The following is a 27,188-nucleotide window of genomic DNA, read 5'->3' as shown; positions in this document are numbered from 1 at the left end:
AAAAGAACCTACGTGAATATCGGGGCAGATTCCCTGATAGCACAAGGCATCAAGAAGCCAGATAATACAATTTTTAAGGTGCCAATTACGTCTAAATATTACATTTGATAATGGATTCTTTTTCTAATTTACTCTGCCTGGAGTTAGCATGATAAATAAATTCACTGAAATCTAGCAAAATCCCCATCTGAAGGTACTGATGACTCAAGTCTGTGGTCCTGCATAAGCAACATCTTAGGAGCTGTTAGAGAAGCCCCACCCCAGGTTATCTGCAAATATCAGCAATTGAACAGTCAAAAATGACACAAAGGAGGCCAGGCATGATGGCTGTAATCCTAGCACTTTGGGAGGCCAAGATGGGAGGATTGTTTGAGGCCAGGAGTTAGAGACTAGTCTGGTCAACATAGTGAGACCCCATCTCAATTTTTATTTAAAAAAAAAAAGAAAAAATTAGTCAGGCAGAGTGGCACAAGCCTATAGTCCCAGTTACTTGGGAGGCTCAGGTGGCAGGATTGCTTGAAAGTTTGAGGCTGCAATAAGCTATGATTGTGCCTCTGCACTCCTGCCTCGGTGACAGAACAAGACCCTCTCTCTTAAAAAAAGAAAAAAAAAATCAATAAATAGACGGGAAACAGCATAACCGATTCTTACCTTGTTTGGCATCATCACAAGCTGCTGGCCTTTACAAATAGATCCTGATTCCAGCTTTCCTAGGACCACAGTGCCCATATCCTGATCAAATGTAAAATAAAATCCAGTTTCAGACTTATTGGTGCTGTATAACAGCTCAATAGCCCAAAGTGAAATTCTACACTGCTTATTCATAAAGGAAAATCATTTGCTTAAGTAGAAGGCTTAGATTCATCTTAAACTCAGTAACAAATACCCTATAATAATTTGTGTCATAAGCATATGTATGATCATATTAATAATTCAGTATGCCTATGATTTAAAAAGAAAATACGGCACAGGCTGGGTGCGATGGCTCAAGCCTATAATCCCAACACTTTGGGAGGTGGAGGGGGGCGGACCACCTGAGGTCAGGAGTTTGAGACCAGCCTGGCCAATATGGCGAAACCCCATCTCTACTAAAAATACAAAAAAAAAAAAACAAAAAACAAAACAAAACAAAAAAAGCCAGGCATGGTGGAATGCCTATAATCCCAGCTACTCGGGAGACTGAAGCAGAAGAATCATCTGAACTTAGGAGGCAGAGGTTGCAGTGAGCTGAGAATGAACCACTCGACTCCAGCCTGGGTGACAGAGCAAGACTCTGTCTCAAAAAAAAGGCTGGGCTCAGTGGCTCACGCCTGTAATCCTAGCACTTTTGAGAGGCCGAAGCGGGTGGATCACAAGGTCAGGAAATCGAGCCCATCCTGGCCAACATGGTGAAACCTTGTCTCTACTAAAAATACAAAAATTAGCTGGGTGTGGTGGTACATGCCTTAATCCCAGCTACTTGGGAGGCTAAGGCATGAGAATCGTTTGAACCTAGGAGGCAGAGGTTGCAGTGAGCCCAGATCATGCCACTGCACACCAGCCTGGCGAAAGAGCGAGACTCCATTTCAAAAAAAAAAAGGTGCAGAAAACAACACAGAAGTTTATATTGGAAGATCTGAACTGTTTGTACAAATTCAGGTTCTCCTGATCTCTAGGCCTGTTTCCTCATATATAAAATTGGAAAAAACAATACTTCTTAAAGAAATTTAGAATGGAGCTAATTAAAGAATGATGTATTTGAGGAGGGGAAAACATTACATACATTGATACTGCAAAACTTAAAAATTCAAGTTGGAAATCCAGTTAAAAACAAGGAAGTTTATTTTTTTTAAGATGAACATCCAGTGCTGGTGAGGCTGTGGTAAAACTAACACTCATGCTGCTAGTGGTGACAGAAGTTAGCACAGTATTTTTGCGATGCTATTTACCAATATGCATCAACTTTAATGAGAAAATCCTTTCAGCCCAGCAGTTACATCTATGAGTTTATCACTGAGATATGATCCCTGGCTCATCGGGAAACAGCTAAAATAAACTAAACTTGTTGAATAAATTATGGACTATCTATACCACTAATATAAAGCCATTAAGAAAAAGACATCAATGTTATGTTGTTAATAAAGTTTTTGGACCAGGCATGGTGGCTCATGCCTGTAATCCCAGCACTTTGGAAAGCCAAGGCGGGCGGATCACCTGAGGTTAGGAGTTCGAGACCAGCCTGGCCAACATGGTGAAAACCGGTTTCTACTAAAAATATAAAAAACAATTAGCTGGATGCGGTGGCACACGCCTGTAGTCCCAGCTACTCAGGAGGCTGAGGCTGGAGAATCTCTTGAACCTGGGAGGCAGAAGCTGCAGTGAGCTGACATCACACCACTGCACTCTAGCCTGGGTGACACAGTGAGACTCCATCTCAAAAAAAAAAAAGAAGATGAAGGCCGGTGGCTCACGCCTGTAATCCCAGCACTTGGGGAGGCCAAGGCAGGTGGATCACAAGGTCAGGAGATAGAGACCATCCTGGCTAACACATTGAAACCCCGTCTCTACTAAAAATACAAAAAATTAGCTGGGCGTGGTGGCGGGGGCCTGTAGTTCCAGCTACTCAGGAGGCTGAGGCAGGAGAATCACCTGAACCCGGGAGGCGGAGCTTGTAGTGAGCCGAGCTTGCACCACTGCACTCCAGCCTGGGGGACAGAGTGCGAGACTCTGTCAAAAAAAAAAAAAAAAAAAAAGAAAAGAAAGGAAAAAAGTTTTCATAATTAGAAACAAAATGCACCACAATGATTTCACCTCCCAGGAAACCCAATTTCTTTCACATTTTGGGTACCTTGTACTTATCCACAATTGGCAGCCTGATTGGTCCATCAACTGATCTATTGAAGTTTGGCAAATTATCCAGATATGGAATAAATGGTAATCCACTGAGAACATAACAACAATATCCATTAAAGAAAAGAAAGTCAACATAAATATCAAAATGTTAAGTTACATGACTATAACTTTAAACAGGTTATAATAATATTTTCATTCTACTCATGTATTCTTCCCATTCAACCAATTTATTATCCATTTCACCTCACTTATTCCACAGAAAACTAAAAATATTACAAAACTGCTCAGTATAAGGCTTCCTCATAAACTTATTAAAATTTAGAAGAATATCTTATAGCAAATAGCCTACATGTAATAAATTGACTATACTCTATTACTTAATTTTTATGGACTTTTCCAGCTATGAAACCAAGATTCTATAGAATAATTTCCCCTTTAAACATACAGTATTGGCTGGGTGCAGTGGCTCATGCCTATAATCCCAGCACTTTGGGAGGCCAAAAGGCAGGTGCAGCTCTTGAGTCCAGGAGTTCGACACCAGCCTGGGCAACATGGTGAATCCCTGTATCTACTAAAAATACAAAAATCAGCCAGGTGCAGTGGCATGAGCCTACAGTCCCTACAACTTGGGAGGCTGAGGTGGGAGAATCTCTTGAGCTGGGAGGCAGAGGTTGCAGTGAGCCGAGATCATGCCACTGCACTCCAGCCTGGTTAAGAGAGTGAAAGCCTGTTTCAAAAAAACAAACAAACAAAAAAGAAACATGGAGTCCAAGAATAAACTCGTATTTATGGTCATTTGATTTTCAACGAGGGAGCCAATTCAATTCAATGAAAAAATAGTCTTTTCAACAAATTGTATGTAAACAATATACAAAAACAAAACGAACCTAGACACAGACCTTACATCTTACACAAAAGTTAACTCAAAATAAAATACATACCTAAATGTAAAAAACTTCAAAAATAAAACCTTTTGTGCTTCAAAGTACACCATCCAGAAGTGAAAAAAGGCAATCCATAAAGTGGGAGGAAATACTTGCTATAATCATATTGTAGCTGATAAGGGACTGGTAGCCAGTATTAAAAAGAACTCTTAGGACTCAGTAACAAAATGACAACCCAGTTTAAAAATGGGCAAAGATCTTAGTATTTTTAAAGCCAAGGTTACAGTTAATATTTTCTTAAATTACTTATAAAGATATATGCTCAATAGCATGTTAACATGTTACTCAGCATATGTCTTTATAAGTAATTTAAGTAATAACATCCTTTTCCTTTTTTAAAAAAGGAAAAAACAGTTACTTACATGTACCAAGGACAGAAATCTGACTGCTCTTTGAGATTTGCTCCAGTAAGCCCTGAGCAGGGCATAAAGTGAATGTCCTTTTTGGGATTGAAGCCAACTTTTTTCAAAAATGGCACTAGTTTCTCTTTACATTCTTCATATCTACAATTATAATGTAACCAAAATAACTCAATTATAATGTAAACCAAGAACTCTAGTTTCCTAAGTAAACAGATTAAGGTTTAGAAAAACCCAAGAGAAAAAGGTGTACAGTAACAAAACCATCCTTAATCCCACTAACATAAAATACCAGACATCTACGCTCACCTCTCGTTGCTCCAATTTACTGTTGGATCATCCATCTTATTAATTAGCACAATTAGGTGTTTTACACCTGCTGTCTTTGCCAACATTGCATGTTCTCTTGTCTGTCCTCCTTTTTCAAATCCAGTTTCAAACTCTCCTTTCCTGGCTGAGATTACCTAATTCCAAGAAAGGAAATAGTTTACTCCTATGCCTTCAGGCATACCCTTATGGCAGTAAAACATCTTTCCTTTCAGTCATATCAGAGTTTTTTTTTTTTGCAAGAAAACAGAAGCAAACAAGTTATGACGTACCTGCTTTTGAATATCACAAATCAAACAATGTCTAGATGCTTCCAATCCCCCACATTCCCAAAATCTAGTATACCTGCATATTTTAAAATTCCAACATTTACTTTCTAGCTATTGTAATTACAAAGGAAAAAAAATTGTGATCTACTACTAGTACATTGTGAAAAGTGCAAAATGACTGAAGACCGTATGAAACAGATGGTTTCCTATTCATTTTTTACCCATGGTGCCTAATGGTGGGCTTGGCATTTAATGGAGACTAATTTCTGACATGGTAATAGATAACAGCAACAGGAGAGAAAAGGTGAAACGTATTTTCAGAAGTAAATCAAATTTTGAAGATTTCTTGAAGAGATTAGTATGATGAAAACTGTGACCGTGTACATCATTATATTTCACTGCAACCTGAATTTGAGCTTCTAGAAGATAAATTCAAATTTAAAGATATAAGCGGGGCTACTAACAAATATGCAGATGGACTGGAAATGTCTTTCTTACCAGCACAGCCAAATCAGCTTGAGAGGCACCACCAATCATATTCGGGACAAAACTCTTGTGGCCAGGGGCATCTAGAATTGTGAAATGCTTCTTTTCAGTTTCAAAATAGGCACGACCCACTTCTACTGTTTTACCCTTGTCTCGTTCTTCTTGATTTGTGTCTAAGGCCCAAGACAAGTACCTGAAATAATTTTTAAAAAAGAATAATATTCCTAAGAGCATCAGAGTTTTTAGGATATTCTTCACCATTAAAGATATAATTGATGACACACAACACCTAAATCGTGAAGAAGGTTGGTGAAATGAAAACTGAGCCGGGTGTGGTGGCTCACACCTGTAATCTGAGCACTTTGGGAGGCCAAGGCGGCGTATCACAAGGTCAGGGGTTCGAGACCAGCCTGACCAACATGGTGAAGCCCTGTCTCTACTAAAAATACAAAAATTAGCTGTGTGTGGAGGCGCCCACCTGTAATCCCACCTACTTAGGAGGCTGAGGCAGGAGAATCACTTGAACCCAGGAGGCGGAGGTTGCAGCGAGCCAAGATCATGCCACTGCACTCCAGCCTGGGCGACAGTGTGAGGCTCTGTCTCAAAAGAAAAAAAAAGAAAACAAAGAAATTGAAAGAATAGGGCTGGGCGCAGTGGCTCATGCCTGTAATTCCAGCACTTTGGGAGGCCAAGGCTGGCAAATCACCTGAGGTCAGGAGTTCGAGACTAGCCTGGCTAATACGACGAAACCTCATCTCTACTAAAAATACAAAAACTAGGCATAGTGGTGCACACCTGTAGTCACAGCTATTTCAAAAGCTGAGGCAGGAGAATCGCTTGAAGCTGGGAGGTAGAGGTTGCAGTGAGCCAAGATCGTGCCACTGCACTCCAGGCTGGGCAACAGAGGGAGACTCTGTCTTTCCAAAAAAAAAAAAAAAAAAAGGGCTGGGTGCAGTGGCTCATACCTGTAATCCCAGTACTTTGGGAGGCCAAGGCAGGCGGATCACCCGAGGTCAAGAGATTGAGACCATCCTGGCCAACATGGTGAGACCCCGTCTCTACTAAAAATACAAAAATTAGCTGGGCATGGTGGTGCAAGCCTGTAGTCCCAGCTACTCAGGAGGCCGAAGCAGGAGAATCGCTCGAACCCAGGAGGCAGAGGTTGCAGTGAGCTGAGATCGCTCCACTGCACTCCAGCCTGGTGACACAGTGAGACTCCGTCTCAAAAAAAAAAAAAAAAAATTAAAGAATGTATTATTTTGATTCAAACCCTTAGAGCTTTTATATAAACAGTCAATTATACAGTCTAGAACTTTATGACAAGTTGACAACATACACAGAAAGACTAGCTACAAATGCCAATATCACTGTGTGTTAAGTGATAATGAGCTCCCTCATTACTTCATTTTTATACTCACATGGCACAAAATACAACACAAATAATGGCTGTCTTAAGAGTCAAAGGGTAATAATAAAACTTTTTTGGATGGGCGCAGTGGCTTACGCCTATAAATCTCAGCATTCTAGGAGGCTGAGGCAGGCAGATCACGAGGTCAGGAGATTGAGACCATCCTAGCTAACATGGTGAAACCCTGTCTCTACTAAAAATACAAAAAATTAGCCAGGCGTGGTGGCGGGCGCCTGTAGTTCCAGCTACTTGGGAGGCTGAAGCAGGAGAATGGCGTGAACCCGGGAGGTGGAGCTTGCAGTGGGCGGAGATGGAGCCACTACACTCCAGCCTGGGCGACAGAGCCCAGGCCGTGCCTGGCCCACCCCGCCGCCTTTTTTTTTTGAGACGGAGTCTCCCTCTGGCCCAGGCTGGAGTGCAGTGGCACCATCTCGGCTCACTGCAACCTCTGCTTCCCAGGTTCCAGCTATTCTCCTGCCTCAGCCTCCACGGTAGCCGAGATTACAGGTGCCCACCACCACACCTGGCTAATTTTTGTATATATATTTTTTGAGACGGAGTTTAGCTCTTGTTGCCCAGGCTGGAGTGTAGCAGCACGATCTTGGCTCACCGCAACCCCCGCCTCCCGGGTTCAAGTGATTCTCCTGCCTCAGCCTCTCCCCAGTAGCTGGGATTAGAGCATGCGCAACCATGCCCAGCTAATTTTGTATTTTTAGTAGAGACAGGGTTTCTCTATGTTGGTCAGGCTGGTCTTGAACTCCTGACCTCAGGTGATCCGCCTGCCTTGGCCTCCCAAAGCGCCGGGATTACAGGCGTGAGCCACTGCACCCGGCCATTTCTGTAGTTTTAGTAGAGACAGGGTTTCACCATGTTGGCCAGGGTGGTCTCGTGACCTCAGGTGATCTGACTGCCTCGCCTCCCAAAGTGCTGAGATTACAGGCATGAGTCACCACGCCTGGCCCAATAAAAGTTATTTTTTTTTTTTTTGACATGAAGCCTCACTGTTGCCCAGGCTGGAGTGCAGTGGTGCAATCTCGCCTCACTGCAAGCTCCACCTCCTGGGTTCACGCCATTCTCCTGCCTCAGCCTCCCAAGTAACTTGGACTACAGGCGCCTGCCACCTTGGCCGGCTAATTTTTTGTATTTTTAGTAGAGACGGGGTTTCACTGTGTTAGCCAAGATGGTCTCGATCTCCTGACCTCGTGACCCACCCATCTTGGCCTCCCAAAGTGCTGGGATTACAGGCGTAAGCCACTGCGCCAGGACTAAAACTTTTTAATAAAATAAAAAATAACTGTCCTCAGATATTTTTGAAAAGTGAAAGCCACTAACGCACCATGTGGGAGCAATGGTTACTTGCTAAAAATTGCTTCAATATTACACTGCCAAGCAAAAATGTATATAAATTCAAACCATCCATAATAGTAAGCATTAATTTAGCTTACCTCATCATCTGTACTTCACAGCACGTCCTCAATTTTTTATAACAACACTGACTAGCATTTTACCCGCTTATTTTAGAGGAATATAATTTTATTTTTTAAAAAATGACCATCAATATCCCATTGAGGTAAGGCTTGCTAACTTGTTAAAAATAAAAGTAGCAAGGTTAGAAAACAGAAAAAAGTTGACTGTCTCACCATTCAAAGGCAACCACTGTCAATAATTCCATTCCATTTTATTTCCAGCATTTATTTACATAATGGTCATATCTTAAGTACAGGGATGTTTCTTACTTCCCCCCAAGTGCCACCGCAATGCAAGTTCTATTCATGGTTACTATAAATTATGTAAGTTTTCAGGGGTTGCAAAATCACCCAATTAAATGCATGGTTTATAATGTTTTCAACAAGTCTATCACCAGATATGTGGATTGTTTCCACATTTCTCTGTGTAAGTTATTAAGTCATTAGGAACTCATCTACTGTGTATTATGACGAGAGGGGAAATTTCCTTTGTTGTGATACGATTTTAGACTTCAACAATTTATATTTTAACAGGCTCCAAAAGCATTAAGTGGGCATCGTTTCCTTAAAAGTAATTTATAAGTGTCATAAAAGTTTACTATACCAAGTTTCTCTGTTTTTCTCTTTAGCTTCTCTTTCATATTTTTCAAGTGTCCTTTTGTCAACCATTCCAGTCAAATACCTGAAAACAGTTAAAGAAAAAAAAAAGTAAACAATTACTCACAAATAACTCAGTGGAATTAGGAAAACGTGAAAACTGTCGAGGGGAATTTCAACTCCAGAAAATAGTTATTTTGTATGTGTGTGTCCGTCTCAAAATATATATATAAAATATATAAATAAAAAAATATATTACATATATATTTTTGTATAAAAAATATATTACATATATATGCGTGTGTGTGTGTGTGTGTGTGTGTGTGTGTATATATATGTATTTTTTTTGAGATAGAGTTTCGCTCTTGTCATCTACCTGGAGTGCAATGGCACAATCTCGGCTCACTGCAACCTCTGCCTCCCGGGTTCAAGTGATTCTACTGCCTCAGCCTCCCGAGTAGCTGGGATTACAGGCACCCACCACCAAGCCCGGCTAATTTTTGTATTTGTAGTAAAGACGGGGTTTCATTATGTTGGCCAGGCTGGTCTCGAACTCCTGACCTCAGGTGATCCACCTGCCTCAGCCTCCCAAAGTGCTGGGATTACAGGCGTGAGCCACTGTGCCTGGTCATATTTTTTTTTTTTTTTTTTGAGACACGGTCTCGTTCTGTCGCCTAGGGTGGAGTGCCGTCGCATGATCTCAGCTCACTGCAACCTCCTCCTCCTGGGTTCAAGAGATTCTCCTATCTCAGCCTCCCAAGTAGCTGGGAGTACAGGCGTGTGCCACCATGCCTGGCTAAGTTTTTGTATTTTTAGTAGAGACTGGGTTTCACCGCGTTGGTCAGGCTGGTCTCGAACTCCTGACCTCAAGTGATCTGCCCGCCTCGGCCTCCCAAAGTGCTGGGAATACAAGCGTGAGAGCCCACACCTGGCCAAAAATAGTTAAAGTAAAGGAACCACTGGTGGATGCTAAAATTATGGAAAGTGTAAGCGGAAAAAGGATATTTACAGTCTCAAATTATCAGACAAAGTGGCCTGGTGTGGTGGCTCATGCCCATAATCCCAGCACTTCGGGATGCCAAGGTGGGAGGATCCCTTGAGGCCAGGAGTTTGAGACCAGCCAGTGCAACACAGTGAGACCATCTCCACATAAATATTAAAAAATTGGCCAGGTGTGGTGATGCATGCCTGTATTCCTAGCTACTCAAGAGGCTGAGGTGAGAAGATCACCTGAGCCCAGGAGTTTGAGGTTACAGTAAGCTATGATTCCACCACTGCATTCTAGCCTGTGTTTAAGAGCAAGACCCTGTCTCTAAAAAAACAAAAAATCAGGCCAGGTGTGGTGGCTCATGCCTGTAATCTCAGCACTTTGGGAAGCTGAGTTGGGAGGACTGCCTGGGTCCAAGAGGTTGAGGCTGCAGTGAGCCATGATTACACAACTGCCCTCCAGCCTAGACAAGAGAGATCCTTTCTCCAAAAAAAAAAAAAATGGCTGGGCATGGGGCTCAGACCTATAATCCTAGCACTTTGTGAAGCCAAAGGAGGCGGATCACAAGGTCAGGAGTTCAAGACCAGCCTGACCAACATGGTGAATCTCATCTCTACTAAAAACACAAAAAAATTAGCCAAACATAGTAGTGCATGCCTGTAATCCCAGCTACTTGGGAGGCTGAGGCAGGAGAATCGCTTGAACCCGAGAGGCGGAGGTTGCAGTGAGCCGAGATCACGCCACTGCACTCCAGCCTGGGCGACAGAGAAAGATTCCGTCTTAAAAAAAAAAAAAAAAAAAGAAAAGGGAAAACAATAACCTTATAGCGGACAATCTTGACAGATGACACCTAAACCAAGTAATCATGACTAATTTCACAGTAATAAGGAAGTTTTGATGAATGACTATGGTTATAAGATGTTAACATCAGGGCAGGATGAATGAAGGGAACTTCCTGTACTGTTTTTGCAACCATTCCGTAAATCTAAAATTATTTCAAAATACAGTAGATTTTTTTGGGGTTTTTTTTTTTTTAAGTAAATATAAGGTGGGCATGGTGGTAGCAAGCGTGTACTCCCAGCTACTTAGGAGGCTGAGGTAGGAGGATCAGTTGAGCACATGAATTTGAAACTATAGTGTGCTATGATCCCCCCTATAAATAGCCACTACCCTCCAGCCTGGGCAACACAGTGAGACCTGGTCTCTTAAAATAAATATAGTTTTATTTTTATTTTTTATAGAAATGAGGGTCTCACTATATTGCCCTGGCTGTTCTTGAAGCCTGGGCTCAAATGATCCTTCCGCCTTGGCCTCTCAAAATGCTAGGATCACAGGTATGAGCCACCATGCCCAGCCAAGTAAATTTAAAAATAAAATAACAAGTAAATGTAAATGTAGATACTATAGAAAAGAAAAAAAAATTGCAACAATGTTGTCTAGGCAAGTAAGTCTCACGAATTGTCAAAATGAGATAATAATTTTAAAATAGTTCGTTAGTAATGCATACTTCCCTCGACTCAATCCAATTCAAAGCCCTCCTTTCCCTATAGCTTTCATCTGTGTTCTCCATGTAGACATCTATAGTGCAGTACATCTAAGCATTTGCATGTAGAAACCCATTGTGATGCCACCAAAACTTACAGCCCATCAGCAAAAAATATACACTGTCCTGAAATACAACATCATATCGCTGTGACACTTCAACCACAGAGACCTGGTGAAGCACCCCTGTTTAACAGCCTTAGGGTCTCTGTTGTGGAAATGTTCAGAAGTAACTGACAAGATTACCAATGATGATTAGCCAGGTGTGGTTAATCACACCTGCATCCCAGCACTTTGGGAGGCAGAGGTGGGCAGACCACTTGACCCCAAGAGGTCAAGACCAGCCTGGGCAATATGACAAAACACCACCTCTACAAAAAACACAAAAATTAGCCAGGCCTGGTCGCATGCACCTGTAATCCCATCTCCTTGGGAGGCTGAGGTGGAAGGATTGCTTGAGCCCAGGAGGTCGAGGCTGCAGTGAGCCAAAATCATGCCGCTGCACTCCAGCCTTGGTGACAGAATGAGACCCTATCTCCAAAAAAAAAAAAAAAAAAAAAAATTTAACTAGGCAAGATGATGGCAAGCCCTCTAGGTCCTCTGATGACACAGTTTGAAGAAATGGGTCTAATTTAGAGAAGCAATTAAAAATTTAGGACTTTTTAGTTATCAAGATTTGTCAATACTAAAATGCATTACTAAAGGCCAGCCACGGTCATTTCATACCTAAGAAATTCCTATAATACAATCAAAAAATTATCTTCGCATTTTAGCTAGTCTACCTGTCTTTTATTAAATCCATATACATTTAAGGAGCTGATGAATGAGGAAAAAACAGTTCCCCCATTCACCAGATTCAAGAGCTGGTTTTCATTATTCCCATGTATGTTATACGCACAGGAGACTAAGATTTCCCATAATCTAGAGTTCTATGTTCATTTTTTATTTTTAAAAAATGTAAAAAGCTTTCAGAAACACATTTAACACTAGTAATAATCACATTACAAAAACTACTACTTTTAAAAAAATTCAAGTGGGACAGAGTCTCACTGTGTTGCCCAGGCTGCTTTCAAACTCCAGACCTCAAGTCAAGTGATCCTCCCACCTCAGCCTCTCAAAATGCTGGGATTATAGGGTGTTCCACCACACCAGGGCAAAAATCACTTCTTAACGTCAGTATTACGTCCCAGTAATTTCATTTTTAATTTTTCTTTGGGGTACCCGTTTTATCTCCTTTGTGTGACTGTATGAAGGTTTACAATGCCTAAAATTCATGACATCAATTTAACTCTGTTATTTAACAAAAGATACAGACTTACATTATTTGTCCTCCAATGGTTGACTTGCCAGCATCTGAAAGTAACATCAACATGCAAACCATAGGTTAAAACCAAAAACCAATGGCTACATATACAAACAACAGCGCCCTTTAACATACATAATTAAATCTTCCATAAGATTTGAGGCATAAATCCTAGTTCATTACCCTTCTACTTTTGAAAATGAGGCTCAAGGCTGGGCTCGGTGGCTCACGCCTGTAATTCGAGCACTTTGGGAGGCCGGTGAGGGCAGATCACCTGAGGTGAGGAGTTCGAGACCAGCCTGGCCAACATGGTGAAACCCTGTTTCTACTAAAAATACAAAAATTAGCTAGGTGTGGTGGCGGCCGCCTGTAATCCCAGCTACTTGGGAAGCTGAGGCAGGAGAATTACGTGAACTCGGGAAGCAGAGGTTGCAGTGAGCCAAGATCACACCATTGCACTCCAGCCTGGGCGACAAGAGTGAAATTCCGTCTCAAAAAAAAAAAAAAAACTTTCCTTAAACACTTTACTGATAAAGGAAAGAATTTTTTAACAGATTACTCCGAAATCACAGCGGCAACAGACTATAAATTCCCCAAGAGGAGTTTCAGAGAGCAAAAGCAGCTGAAGAACTGTGAACTACATTTAGGTGCTTTTCCTTTCACTTGTAGCAAATAAGGTATGTACTCCTTTACACTTTTTTTTCCCCCGAGACAGAATCTTGCTCTGTTGCCCAAAGCTGGAGTGCAGTGGCGTGATCTCAGCTCACTGCAACCTCCACCTCCAGGGTTCAAGCAATTCTCCTGCCTCAGCCTCCGGAGTAGCTGGAATTACAGGCTCATGCCACCACACCTGGCTAATTTTTGTATTTTTAGTAGAGACAGGGTTTCACCATGTTGGTCAGGATGGTCTTGAACTCCTGACCTCACGATCTGCCTGCCTTGGCCTCCCAAAGTGCTGGGATTGTAGGCGCCAGCCACAGTGCCCTTTACACTTTCAAGAGTTCTTGCTACTAAAAGAAGGGGTACAGTGTTTCATATTCGGGGAGAAGGCAGAGATAGCAGAAATGAAAGACATATAATTCTGTATTTTTTTTCTCACAATTCTGGGGATAGGTCAGATAATTAGAGAATATCTGAGTAAATTAAATAAATTTGTTCTTTGGTTTTTTGCTAAACCAGCAACCTGGCAAGCATCCAGAAGTTACTCCAAATTATTGATTTCTGCTTCACACAAAATCAAGTTATCTGGTAAGGTCAATCCCATTAAAATTAATAAGTTAACTGAGGTTCACATAAAAAAGGGCACATTTTCTAAGACACTGATATATAATACTATGCTCAACTACCATCAATGGTCAATAGACTAATTATATGTTACATACAATATACTGAGGTTTTTCTTCCAGCATCTATGCCATTACAGAATTATTCATTTGCCTAAACTTCAAGAAAAAAGTACTTGCAATTTTACGCCAGCTAAAAAAAATCTAGCAAGTTAAAAATCAAGACATTTTCAATTAATTTGCTTCAGTTTCACTAAACATCTCCAAGTAGCTAAAAAGGATGTTCCATGTTCCATGTATCCAGTAACTTTAACTGCTATGAGAGCAGCTTACCTACGTGCCCAATGAATACTACATTTACATGCTCTTTCTTAGGAGCACCTGGCGGTGCAACCACAGACTTAGGTTTTGGGATTTCCTCTTCCTCCTCCATCATTTCATGGGCACTTTCCTCTGGCGGCCTTCCATCTCCCAAGGAACCACCCCCTGGCTCTGCTTCACTTATTTCTTCTTTGTGCTCCCATGATTCTTCTGGAGACATTTCTGTCTCTCCATTTTCTACCGAAGGAAGACATTTTAACTTAGTATTCTGAAAAAGACTTACAATCTATACTTTAAAATACACTAGCTTTAAAACAACAAATGGAAGTTTGCATATATAGTTCCATTTCCTAATGCCTAGTGATACATAAGCAGGAAAACCTCTTTCATAACAGAAATGGGTGACAGCTTTCAAGGCAGACTCAACTCTGGTATCAGATCAGAGGGCACTGACTCATAGGCTGAGATTGCTATTTTAGCAAGGCTTCATTTTCATAAGGGCAAACAAAATTTAAACAAGAGTTCTAACATTCCCAACAGCCTAGTTATTCCAGTGTTGAGACACCCTGATAGTAAGAAAACAAAGAAAGTTTAAAATCGTGACACACAAAAACTATGAAAGGATTTAGGAAATATATTCTTTTTCCTCTTAAAGTAATAAAACTTTGGCATCAACTTTAATCACTCTGGGAACATGAAACCCTTAAGAATAAAGTTATAAAAAGGAAGAACATTTTTCACCAAGAAAACAGAACGTGTGGCTGGGCACGGTGGCTCAGGCCTGTAATCCCAGCACTTTGGGAGGCTGAAGTGGGCGGATCACGAAGTCAGGAGTTCGAGACCATCCTGACCAACATAGTGAAACTCCGTCTCTACTAAAAATACAAAAATTTGCCAGGTGTGGTGGTGTGCGCCTGTAATCCCAGCTACTCAAGAAGCTGAGGCAGGAGAATCACTTGAACCCGGGAGGCGGAGGTTGCAGTGAGCCAAGATTGCACCACTACGCTCCAGCCTGGGCGACAAAGCGAGACTCCGTCTCAAAAAAAGAAAACAGGGGCCGGGCGCGGTGGCTCACGCTTGTAATCCCAGCACCCTGGGAGGCCGAGGCGGGCGGATCACAAGGTCAGGAGATCGAGACCACGGTGAAACCCCGTCTCTACTAAAAAATACAAAAAATTAGCCGGGCGTGGTGGCGGGCGCCTGTAGTCCCAGCTACTCGGAGAGGCTGAGGCAGGAGAATGGTGTGAACCCGGGAGGCGGAGCTTGCAGTGAGCCGAGATTGCGCCACTGCACTCCAGCCTGGGCGAAAGAGCAAGACTCCGTCTCAAAAAAAAAAAAAAAAAAAAAAAAAGAGAAAACAGAACATGTACAAGTATTTAAATTGACTTGACCATTCCTCCACTCAATTTTATTTGCAATTATTAAGTTTATCAAGGCAGTGTTAGTGCCTGGTTTGTTCTGCTTTCTAAATACTAAGCAAAGACTCAATGTGTCTTAAATGTAGGCATTACAATAATCCTAACACTTACATAATGCACCTTAAATCTTGAGAGTGAAAGAGTTTTGTATTACTGTATTAATATGGTCAGAAATTTTCTTACCAATAGGTTCTGAAAGTTCCATGCTAACAGCTGAATTTGAACCTAGACAAGAGACTGAAATATAATATATATTTACAAAACAGTACCTAGCTTTACACACCATAGACAACCCAATGTTTTCTCAAGTAGACTTTCAAAGAGTACATCATTACCTTCACACAATGACTGTTCCTCTTGAGAGGATTCCACAGGTGCTGTTTAACAGAAATAAGTTCTATTAAAAATTGATACTTATACAGCCATTTCACTTATCTTTTAATATGCAGTAAAAACAGAAGTTCAATAACATGACACAAGCCTCAATCAATAACCCCAGATCAATGGCAGCTAACTCAGGCCTTCAAATTAGAAGTCTCTGCTTAACCTACTTTTCAAAATTCTACTAATTACAGCCAATTTTGAAACATTTTCAGTAGTTTCAATGTATTCATAAAAACATGCTTATTCTTTTGATTTGCTTTATAAACCTTTTCTTCACAGATACTGTCAAAGTAATTTGCAGCTCAGCACAGACCAAATTAGAGATGTGCTCAACAAATACACATCTACTTCCTGTGATTCTCTCTTGGTAATCTAGCCCAAAAAAGCTGTGATTAACCCCCCAACCTTTTTTTTTTTTTCCGAGACTGAGTTTCACTCTTGTTGGCCGGGCTGGAGTGCAATGGCACGATCTCGGCTTACCACAACGTCCATCTCCCCGGTTCAAGCGATTCTCCTGTCTCAGCCTCCTGGGTAGCTGGGATTACAGACACATGCCACCATGCCTGGCTAATTTTGTATTTTTAGTAGAAACGGGGTTTCGTCATGTTGGTCAGGCTGGTCTCAAACTACTGACCTCAGGTGTTCTGCCCACCTCAGCCTCCCAAAGTGCTGGGATTACAGGCTTGAGCCACCGTGTCCAGCCTGTGATTAGCCCTTTTTAATATTCCATACTCATGTTATCAAAATCCCTGAATAAATTAGATACCTATAAGATAAATGACATTTGTATAAAGTCCTGAAATATATATAAGCGGTTAAAAACATCCGCAGAAAAGGTGATTCCAATGATGCCAGTTTTTTCCTACACTAGAACTCTAAGACCAAGCAACAATCCAGTTTCCAGTTGCCACACTGCACATTTACTTATGACATTACTGGAAGAGATGTAGGAGAAATACATACTAATAACCAAATATCTAAGTCTGCTTTTTTTGGATTTTAGTTTGTCAGATACAGACAAACCTAAATTATACTCCAATATGAATGTGCCCCTCCTTTAAAGAATCTCCGCGATAGAAAAAGATAACAAAGAATTAAATCATATAAATCATGCACAGCAAGTATGAAAAAATAATGAATTTGTAACCTGTAAAATTATTGCCCGGAAAGGATCAATACCTGTAAGAGTCAAGAGAAAGTGTTTTGGGCCCAACCTTCAATAGCATCAAATGTTGAGTAAAATAATTTCCTGTCCCTGATAGGTAAAGGACAACCAAATTGTTTTTCTTTTTTTTTTTAAATGACAGGCTCAGATTGTCACTTAGGAAGATCTTTTTCTTGCAGCTTAAACTACATGAACTAGAGTGGGCAAGACCCCACAGGCAGGAAGACCCACATCACCCCTGCAAGAAAGCATGCCATGGGGACAACCAAGCAATACAACTGGGAGGGGATGGGGGCTACACCTGACAGGAGGTGGGAGAAAGGGTCTAAGATGACCCCAAGCTGTGGGATGAGTAGGACATTAACAGAGGGGAAACGCATTTGAACCTGGTTTGGAAGGAGACAGAAACTGTACTTCAGACACAATACAGATTAACTTTTTTTTGCTTTTCCATTTTGAAGAAAAGTTTAAGGATAAGGTAGGGAAAAATTACTCAATTTTCAGAGAAAGCCAGGCAGTACTGAGAGAATCAAGTTCATAGGCCACCCTAAGAAGGAGGTGACAGCATGGGGTACTCTCAGAGCTTGGAACTGAGCTGACTCGTAGGTTTAACTCCTGGCTTATCACAAGCTGTGAATGCACTTATTCCATTGAAATTGTGGGAATGATATACCACCTACCTGGGAGGATTGTTGAGGAGTTTATGGGAGGAAATGGGAGAATAATTTGTTTAGTGTCAGTTAAAGAACTCCTGGCATATTCAACAAATGTCAGTCTCCATCTGCTATGTAACTACTCCAACTCAATCCTATCAATATATATTGAGTATCAGCCAGGCACGGTGGCTCACACCTGTAATCCCAACACTTTGGGAGGCCGAGGCGGGGGATCATTTGAGTTCGGGAGTTCAAGACCAGCCCGGCCAACATGGCAAAACCCTGTCTCTACTAAAAATACAAAAAAATTAGCTGGGTGTGGTGCACACCTGTAATCCCAGCTAGTCGGGAGGCCAAGGCAGGAGAATCGCTTGAACCCGGGAGATGGAGGTTGCTGTGAGCCAAGATCACATCACTGCACTCCAGCTTGGGCAACAAGAATGAAACTCTGTCTCAAAAAAAAAAATTAATAAAAATGAATACGCATGTATATATGTATTGAGTATCTATTATGGGCCAGACAACGATAAAAGTACTCACAAATCCATACTGTGTAGGGGGTGGAGGTGGAGGTGGTAGCAATTTGCTCTAATTTTTATTGAGCCCTACGTGCCGACTACTAGCTCATCCCCACCAAAAGCCCTAGGAAACAGATCCTGTAATCCCTACCATCTAACATACAGGCCCATCAGAATCAACTGTAGGCATTTCCAAGTTATGCAAGTGCCATCTTCCCCTTCCTCAGATAATCCCTGCTGAAAATCAGTGTACAAGTAAACTAAGCTCTGACGGACATACAGTTATGATGTACTGCATATCTTAAGGCTGGAAAATGACGGGTGTGGTGGGCTTCCTCACCACTCTCAAGCGTATCACTAACTGTAACAGTTTTTCAAAACCAAACAGTACTTACACCTGACCACTTAGTTCCTGGCACCAACTATTACATTTACAATACAGATGGCTCCTCAACTTACAATGGATTGTAAGTTGCAAATGGGTTGGGCATGGTGGCTCACACCCATAGTCCTAAACCTCTGGGAGTCCAAGGTGGGAGGATGGCAAGAGTTTGAGACCAGCCTGGGCAACATGGCAAAACCCCATCTGTACAAAAAAAAAAAAATTGTTGGGAGTGGTGGCATGAGCCTGCAGTCCCAGCTGCTGGGGGGCTGAGCCCGAGAGGTCAGGGTTGCAATGAGTCCTGACTATACCACTGCACTCCAGCCTGGGCAAGAGAGTGACACCTTGTCTCAAAAAATAAAAATAAAACCGATATATTTCTACCCTATCTTCATACATACACAGTAAACCTTTACTTGTTCATTCTACTCTGGTCTTATTCATGACTCACATAACATCCAGATTTTACTGGCTACTAATGAGCCTGGGCTTAGAATTTTCCTAGGTTGAACTGTTCATGGCTACGAAATAGATGATTAGGGTGTAATTTCTCACATCCTGCATGGTTCGCAGCTGCTAGTAAAGGAAGTTAGAACCCTCTCAAGGAATGAAATTACAGTTTCAAGTTTTCCAATGTTATCTCTATGTTTAGAAACACACCCTTATTAACTATTTAAAAATGGAACAATTTTTTTGTAAGTGGGAAAGCTTTCAGAATTTACCACTGAGTGTACTGCCGTGCCCCAAATTACAAGTAAAAACTAAGTATGAGACCAGCCTGGGCAACATGGCAAAACCCTATCTCCACACACAAAAAAAATATATATATATAAATTAGGCTGGACATGGTGGCTCATGCTTGTAGTCCCAGCTACTCAGGAAGCTGAGGCAGGAGAATCGCTTGAGCCCAGGTAGCAGAGGTCACAGTGAGCCAAGACTGTACCACTGCACTCTAGCCTGGATGAAAGAGTGAGACCCTGTCTCAAAAAAAAGAGGAAAAACCAGGCTGGGCACGGTGGCTCACGTCTGTAATCCCATGACTTTTGGAGGTGGAGGCGGGTGGATCACCTGAGGTCAGGAGTTTGAGACCAGTCTGACTAATATGAGGAAACCCCAACTCTACTAAAAATACAAAAATTTGCTGGGCATGGTGTATTGTGCCTGTAATCCCAGCTACCTGGGAGGCTGAGGCAGGAGAATCACTTGAACCCAGAAGGCAGAGGTTGCAGTGAGCTGAGATCACACCACTGCACTCCAGCCTGGGTGACAGAGCAAGACTCCATCTCAGAAAAAAAAAAGAGGCAAAACTAATAGTATAATTTATAGTAAAGGAATATTAATGAATTGGCTGTGATACTTGGTACATTACCACAAATTTCAAAACATGAAGATTTTACCAGAAAACAGTAGAACACCAGTAGTACTGCCTGTGATACAGATACAGATGATAAACTGGATCTTTTTTTTTTTTAAGAGATGGAGTCTCGCTCTGTCGCCCAGGTTGGAGTGTACTATCGCAGTCTCGGCTCACTGCAATCTCCACCTCCTGGGTTCAAGCAATTCTCCTGCTTTAAGTCCCGAGTACCTGGGACTATAGGCGCGTGCCACCACACCCAGCTAATTTTTGTAGTTTTAGTAGAGACGGGGTTTCACCATGTTGGCCAGGATGGTCTCAAACTCCTGACCTCATGTGATCTGCCCGCCTCAGCCTCCCAAAGTCCCGGGATTACAGTCATGAGCCACCACACCTGGCCTTAAATTTTTTATAGAGATGGGGTTTCAATAGGTTCCCCAGACTGGTCTCCAACTCCTGAGCTCAAGCAATCCACCCACCTCAGCCTCCCAAAGTGCTGGAATTACAGGTGTGAGCCACCGTGCCCGGCTTCCAAAACATTTTAATCACCCGAAAAGGAAACCCGTATTCATTTAGCAGTTATTGCCCATACTCTCTCCTAGCTTCTGGCAGCCACCAGTCTGTTTTCTGTCTCTGTGGATTTACCTCTTCTGAATATTTCATATCAATGGAATCATAGAATATGTGGTGTTTGTGTTGTTTCACCATAATCAAATTTTAACTATCAATCCAGTTATCAGGCCAGGCACGGTGGCCCATGACTGCAATCCTAGCACTTTGGGAGGCTGAGGCAGGCGGAGCACATGAGGTCAGGAGTTTGAGACCAGCCTGGCCAACATGGTGAAACCCCACCTCTACTAAAATACAAGAATTAGCCAGGGCGATCACAGGTGCCTATAATCCCAGCTACTCAGGAGGCTGAGCCAGGAGAATCTGGCAATCTTGAACCTGGGAGGTGGAGGTTGCAGTGAGCTGAGATTGCACCACTGCACTCCAGCCTGGGTTTAACAGTGAGACTCTGTCTCAAAAAAAAAAACAAACAACAAAAAAATTAAAAATTAGCTGGGTGTGGTGGCACGTGTCTGTAGTGCCAGCTACTTGGGAGGCTGAGGTGGGAGGATCACTTGAACCCAGGAGGTGGAAGGACGCTTCACTGAACCAAGATCACACCACTGCACTCCAACCTGGACCATGGTGTGAGACCCTGTCTCCAAAAAAAAAAACTTAATGTTTTAAAACTACATAGAATTGCTGGTTGTACAACAGTGTGAGCGTACTAAATCCCACTGAATTGTTCACTTTAAAATGGTTTTATTTATTTGTCAATTGTTTATCAAGAGGAACTATTAGCCCACATATTCATGTGTCATAGTTCAGGAACACGAGTCAGTGACAAACTTCTAGGTAATTCAACCTCAAGAAATTCTTTATATTCCAAGATTACTTTAAACTCTGAAAGATACCAGCCTTCTTCATCTGCTCAAAATCTCATAATTTCTGTAGAAATCTGCATATGCCTTCTTTCTTGGTTCACCCACACCAAACTTATACAAAGCTGCAACCCCCAGGTATACCATGAATGCTCCAAACATATGAAATTGCAGACGCTTGGCCAGAAGGCCACGCATCTGAGGTTTTGGCAACACTTCGGGAGCCATGGTAGTTACTGTCCTTGATACGTATGCCAACCTCAACACCAACATCCTTCCTTTTATTTTATTTTATATTTTATTTTATTATTTATTTTGAGTCTTGCTCTGTTGCCAGGCTAGAGTGCAGTGGTGCAATCTTGGCTCACTGCAACCTCCGCCTCCCGGGTTCAAGTGATTCCCCTGCTTCAGCCTCCCGAGTAGCTGGGACTACAGGCACGCGCCACCACGCCTGGGTAAGGTTTTGTATTTTTAGTAGAGATGGGGTTTCACCATGTTGACCAGGATGGTCTTGATCTCCTGACCTTGTGATCCGCCCACCTCGGCTTCCTAAAGTGCTGGGATTACAAGTGTGAGCCACCAGGCCCAGCCAGTTTTATATTATGTGGATTTTGCTTCCATTTTTAAAAAGAGTGTACAATTTTTTTTAAAGCTATGATCATGGATCAAAGGACCTGAATATGGAGAATCCTACTTGGCCAGCATATCCACACAGCATACGTCAGTCAAGGCCACAGACATCATGGCAGGTAAAAAAGAAGCTACATTTTGATTCAAGTTACATGTTTTAAACACAAATGTTTGGCTAATTCTTAAAAAGTGCTTGATGCATGTATTTCATAAATCAGCAACTTAAATTCATACTGCTTTAGATACAGATAGAAAACTAATATTTAAGCCGGGTGTAGTGGCTCATGCCTGTAAAACCAACACTCTGAGAAGCAAGGCAGAAGGATCACTTGAGGCCAGGAGTTTGAGACCAGCCTGGGAAACACAAGGAGTCTTCGTCCTTATGAAAAATTTAAAAATTAGCCGGGTATAGTGGCACAGGCCTGTAGGCCCAGGCAGGAGAATCACTTGAACCTGGGAGGTGGAGGCTGCAGTGAGCGGTAATCACACCACTGCACTCCAGCCTGGGTGATAGAGCAAGACCCTGTATCAGCCGGGCGCGGTGGCTCACGCTTGTAATCCCAGCACTTTGGGAGGCCGAAGCGGGTGGATCATGAGGTCAGGAGATCGAGACCACGGTGAAACCCTGTCTCTACTAAAAATACAAAAAATTAGCCGGGCGTGGTGGCGGGCACCTGTAGTCCCAGCTACTCGGAGAGGCTGAGGCAGGAGAATGGCATGACCCCGGGAGGCGGAGCTTGCAGTGAGCCGAGATTGCGCCACTGCACTCCAGCCTGGGTGCCTGGGTGACAGAGCGAGACTCCGTCACAAAAAAAAAAAAAAAAAAAAGAAAAAGACCCTGTATCAAACAGTAACAACAAAACACAGCCATCCTAAGTGAAATTGTAGTTTTGTTAGCTAAATGGGTGTTCATTAAAGAAAAATACAACTTCAGAGCTGTCACAGAAGTGAGACACGTTGCATGAAAGTGAGAAATATGTGTGACAAAATTCGGTCCAAGTTTCTGTAGTGATGGAAATGTTTTATATCTGTGCTGTGATATGATAGTCACCAGCCACATGTGGTTATTAGGCACTGGAAACATGGCTATTATGACTGAGAAACTGAATTTTAAATTTAATTTTAATAAATTTAAATAGCCACATGTGGTTCTCGATTATACTTTGGATAACAGTTCTAGCTCAAGGATTCTCCTTAATTGTAGCAGACACTTGCCTACCTAATCCACCATTTCTATCCCATTCCCTGTCCATCCCCCACCCTGAAGGGCTAATGATCACTCCCCTAGGCCACTGCGCCCGGCCTAGGACATGACACCTCTTTAAATTAGAGGCACACATGGGGACCGGGTGCAGTGGCTCACACCTGTACCTGTAATCCCAGCACTTTGGGAGGCCGAGGCAGGCAGATAACTTGAGGTCAGAAATCTGAGACCAGCCTGGCCAACGTGGTGAAACCCCGTCTCTACTAAAAAATTAAAAATTAGCCGGGTCTGCTGGCACACACCTGTAATCCCAGCTACCCAGGAGGCTATGGTGGGAGAATGGCTTGAATCGGGGAGGTGGAGGTTGCAGTGAGCTGAGATCATTGAGTCACTGCACTCCAGCCTGGGTGACAGAGCGAGAGTCTGTCTCAAAAATAAATAAATAAATAAATAAATAAATAAATAAATTATAGGTACACATGTATCTTAGTTCTTGTTCCCTAGATTACAGACTTCCAGAATGAACTGTGGGTGGATGACTTTTTTCTCTACTTCAGTAGTCTCAACAAGTTGGCACGATGTATTGTATAGAATAAATACACAATCAATTTTTACTGAATTACCCTGTTTTCCTTTGATTTTCACACTGGTTCCTTCCAGTCACATCACTTCACTTTTTCACTTTTCTTTTTTTTCTTTTTGAGATGGAGTCTCGCTCTGTCGCCCAGGCTGGAGTGCAGTGGCACAATCTCGGCTCACTGCAACCTCCACCTCCTGGGTTCAAGCATGAGCCACCACACCTGCCCTCACTTCCCTTTTCTGACCAGGACCCCTAGCCTCCATCTGTACATTCACTACATTTCCATTAGGGTTCAAGAGAGTGAAAACAATTTTAAATGTGCCAACTTTCTAAGAAGGGGTTAGGGAAACACTACACTCAGGAGATGTTGGGCCAAGTGTGGTGGTTCCCGCCTATAAACCCAGCACTTTGGGAGGCCAAGCTATGAGGATTGCTTGAGGCCAAGAGTTCAAGACCAGCCAGGGCAACACAGTGAGGCTCTGTCTCTACAAAAAAAAAATGTAAAAATGAGCCAGGCGTGGAGGCATACAGCTGTAGTCCCAGCTATTTAGGAGGCTGAGGCAGGAGGATCACTTAAGCCCAGGAGGTTGAGGCCACAGTGAGCTATGATTGTGCCACTGAACTCCAGCCTGGGCAACAATGTGAGACCCTGTCTCAAAAAACAAAATTAAAGAAAGAAAATTTTAAATTAAGTATGTTCATACTATATTCCCACTGGATTATGCCAGGGTGGTAACGATAAAAAAGCAAGATTCATTTATCTCAGAAAGAAAATTAGGCTGAGATAATAAATCCAGCAGCCAGCAAGTCTTAATAATAGGCATTTATCTGGTAAGATCACGAGACAATGTTTCTTGAATTTTTTTTTATGAAAATCCCTCCAATAACAAAGAATGATCCCATCTCTGAACAAAAATTTGCAAGCTGAGGTTTTTTTTTTTCCCGTAGACAATACTGAAAAACAGTAAAAGCAAACACCAGAAAGACGTCTGCAGAACACATTAAAAAATGTGGATGGTTTTGCCTTAATTACCTAACACTCTAAAAATAAAAAGGCTCAGTGGTGCAGACAGTGGTGAACAGAGCTGTTTTAAAGTAATTTACATCAACATTTGCTAAAATGTAAAAAGAAGTAATTTCAAAACATTGCTTTAAATCAGAGCACTGCCTACTTATGACAAATGTCATTCTGCTACTACTGAGACAGAACACAGAGAAATGCCATAGTCCAAGCTCACGGGCCCAGTTTCTGGAGAGTCTCAGTCTACTTTAATACAAAATCACAAGGAAACCACTAGCAGTCACTACTAGAATAAACTTTGAAATGACCTAGATTCTAAGCCTCACTCCTCTCATGGATGTGACCTAAGTTATTTAGCTTTACTGAGCCTTTATTTTCTCATCTATAAAATGGGTCAACAGTATCTAACCCCAAGAGAATGTTGTGAAGACTAAATAACTGATAAGGGGTGGTAACTGCTCAATAAATTTATTACAGCAAGTATTTCAAAGCCCCAAAATAATTTCAAAAACCTTTAAGAATGAAGCATTAGGCAAATGCCAGGGCCACTCTCAGAAAACACATGCTAGTTGAAGTAATTAGCTCCAGGCATGCCCTTCCCGCCCCCTGTTATTAAACAGCATGATGTGGCAGATCGAGCACTAAACTAGCAGGTGGCAAATCTGCATTCTAGACTCAACAGTGTCATTAACTGTGTGAGTGACCTTAGGCATTTACTTAGCATTTCTAAGGCTCCAGTTCCTTTATCTGAAAATGAGGAGGTTGTACAACTGCTAGGGTCATATCCAGTGCTAACATTCTAAGAACCTCTTTATTCAGACACAAAAGCAATGCCACATTATCAACCTGATTACACTTTGCATAGAGTAATTAAAATTCCATTATGTTTTTCAAACAACCCTGAAAGACAGTCTTATGAGCTACATCCTAACTACTTCAAAAACAATTTGAGGCCAGGCGCAGTGGCTCACACATGTAATCCCAGCACTTTGGGAAGCTGAGGCGGGTGGATCACTTGACGTCAGGAGTTCGAGACCAGCCTGGCCAGCATGGCAAAGCCCCGTCTCTACTAAAAATACAAAAATTAGCCGGGGGTGGTGGTGCACATGTGTAATCCCAGCTACCTGGGAGGCTGAGGCAGGAGAATCGCTTGAACCGGGAAGGCAGAGGTCGCAGTGAGCTAAGATGGTGCCAGTGCACTCCAGCCTGGGCGACAGAGAGGGATTCATCTCAAAAACAAAAAACAAACAAAAAACCATTTAAATAACATTTAAAATACACAAACCAAAACCATTTCAGATACCCTCAAAAGAGTACAAAAATAACAAATGGCCAGGTGTGGTGGCTCACACCTGTAATCCCAGCACTTTGGGAGGCCGAGGTGGGTGGCTCACTTGAGGTCAGTAGCCACCAAGACCATCCTGGCCAACATGGTGAAACCCTGTCTCTACTAAAAATACAAAAATTAGCCAGGCAGGGTGGTGCACGCCTGTAATCCCAGCTACTCGGGAGACTGAGGCAGAAGAATCGCTTGAACACGGGAGGTGGAGGTTGCAGTGAGCCGAGATCACACCACTGCACTGCAGCCGGGGCAACAGAGGGAGACTCTGTCAAAAATAAAAAAAAAACCAAAACATTTTTCTGCTACCAAAATTAACCACCCAAAGGCAATGGACAAGTAGTATGGTAACAAACTGGAGTTCTACAGAAATATTCAACCAGGAAATTACCCAGTGACATTCTGCAGAATGCACTTATTTTTTTTTTTTCAAGTGAAGCGACATACAATTACCTAGTGGGAACGTGGTTTGGAAGTGAGTGTCACCACGGTTAGGTCAGGTGCTCGAGAAAGCCTTATTAGGTGTTCTTCTCCCTTTGAAAGTAGAATCATGATGGCAAACCGGTTCAACTTGGAGTACTGTAACAACTAGGTTTCCTTAGAACAAAGCCATTTACAAAGGAGCCATATAAATCTACAGCCTCGGCTCACTTTGTTAAACTCTACTGAAAACAAGGCAGAAACTTCTAAGCCTTGAAATGAATCAACAATCAACAGCTAAAAACTGTCAATTTTCTTGATTGTTCTGAGGACCTCAGACCCTTCAACTAGTAGCCAAATTCTTGCCTCCCGAAGATATTTTAAAACCAAGGGTGGAATGATGAAATTCTAAACATGCCCCAATAGACACACTAGCCAGACTCATAGTAACTGAACTCACTGCTGTTTAATACGAAATAGACAAGTACTGTAAAAAGATAACCAGTGCTCTACCTTCAGCACTCTCGACAAACTTAAAAATACAAAACTTGGCCAGCCACAG

At 42.2% G+C, this 27,188-nt stretch overlaps 2 protein-coding genes and 1 long non-coding RNA gene across 14 annotated transcripts in view; 1 reads left to right on the top strand and 2 right to left on the bottom strand.

The window, feature by feature from the left end:
* The window catches only part of GSPT1 (G1 to S phase transition 1), a 44,536-nt gene that overhangs the window by 10,745 nt on the left and 6,603 nt on the right, over positions 1–27,188 (bottom strand). For 2 of the 12 annotated variants that reach the window (XM_063618209.1, XM_055243802.2), the window contains exons 2-11: positions 15,879–15,920; positions 15,727–15,768; positions 14,138–14,362; positions 12,538–12,571; positions 8,696–8,773; positions 5,230–5,410; positions 4,445–4,599; positions 4,139–4,279; positions 2,828–2,921; positions 652–732 (exon numbers count right to left, since the gene is read on the bottom strand). In XM_063618209.1, coding sequence (XP_063474279.1) covers positions 652–732; positions 2,828–2,921; positions 4,139–4,279; positions 4,445–4,599; positions 5,230–5,410; positions 8,696–8,773; positions 12,538–12,571; positions 14,138–14,362; positions 15,727–15,748 — 1,011 coding nt within the window. In that variant the 5' untranslated portion in view covers positions 15,749–15,768; positions 15,879–15,920. Of the gene's footprint in view, positions 1–651; positions 733–2,827; positions 2,922–4,138; positions 4,280–4,444; positions 4,600–5,229; positions 5,411–8,695; positions 8,774–12,537; positions 12,572–14,137; positions 14,367–15,726; positions 15,781–15,878; positions 15,921–25,991; positions 26,097–27,188 lie in introns of all 12 variants that reach the window. The other 10 variants (XM_063618208.1, XM_055243800.2, XM_063618206.1 and 7 more) reach the window with 8 other exon arrangements.
* The window catches only part of LOC134732516 (uncharacterized), a 61,702-nt gene that overhangs the window by 30,611 nt on the left and 3,903 nt on the right, over positions 1–27,188 (top strand). Inside the window, exon 2 of the long non-coding RNA XR_010115785.1 lies at positions 22,085–22,181. This is a non-coding gene — a long non-coding RNA (uncharacterized lncRNA). The remainder of the gene's footprint in view (positions 1–22,084; positions 22,182–27,188) is intronic.
* LOC129463189 (cytochrome c oxidase subunit 6C-like) lies at positions 21,328–21,739 on the bottom strand. Its single transcript, XM_055243806.2, is given in 2 exon segments — positions 21,328–21,492; positions 21,495–21,739. Coding segments are annotated over 2 exon segments (261 nt in total). The 5' UTR covers positions 21,706–21,739; the 3' UTR covers positions 21,328–21,442.

Source organism: Symphalangus syndactylus, chromosome 14, assembly GCF_028878055.3.
Source record: "Symphalangus syndactylus isolate Jambi chromosome 14, NHGRI_mSymSyn1-v2.1_pri, whole genome shotgun sequence".
NCBI lineage: Eukaryota > Metazoa > Chordata > Mammalia > Primates > Hylobatidae > Symphalangus > Symphalangus syndactylus.
This window is presented reverse-complemented; position numbering and strand designations above follow the sequence as displayed.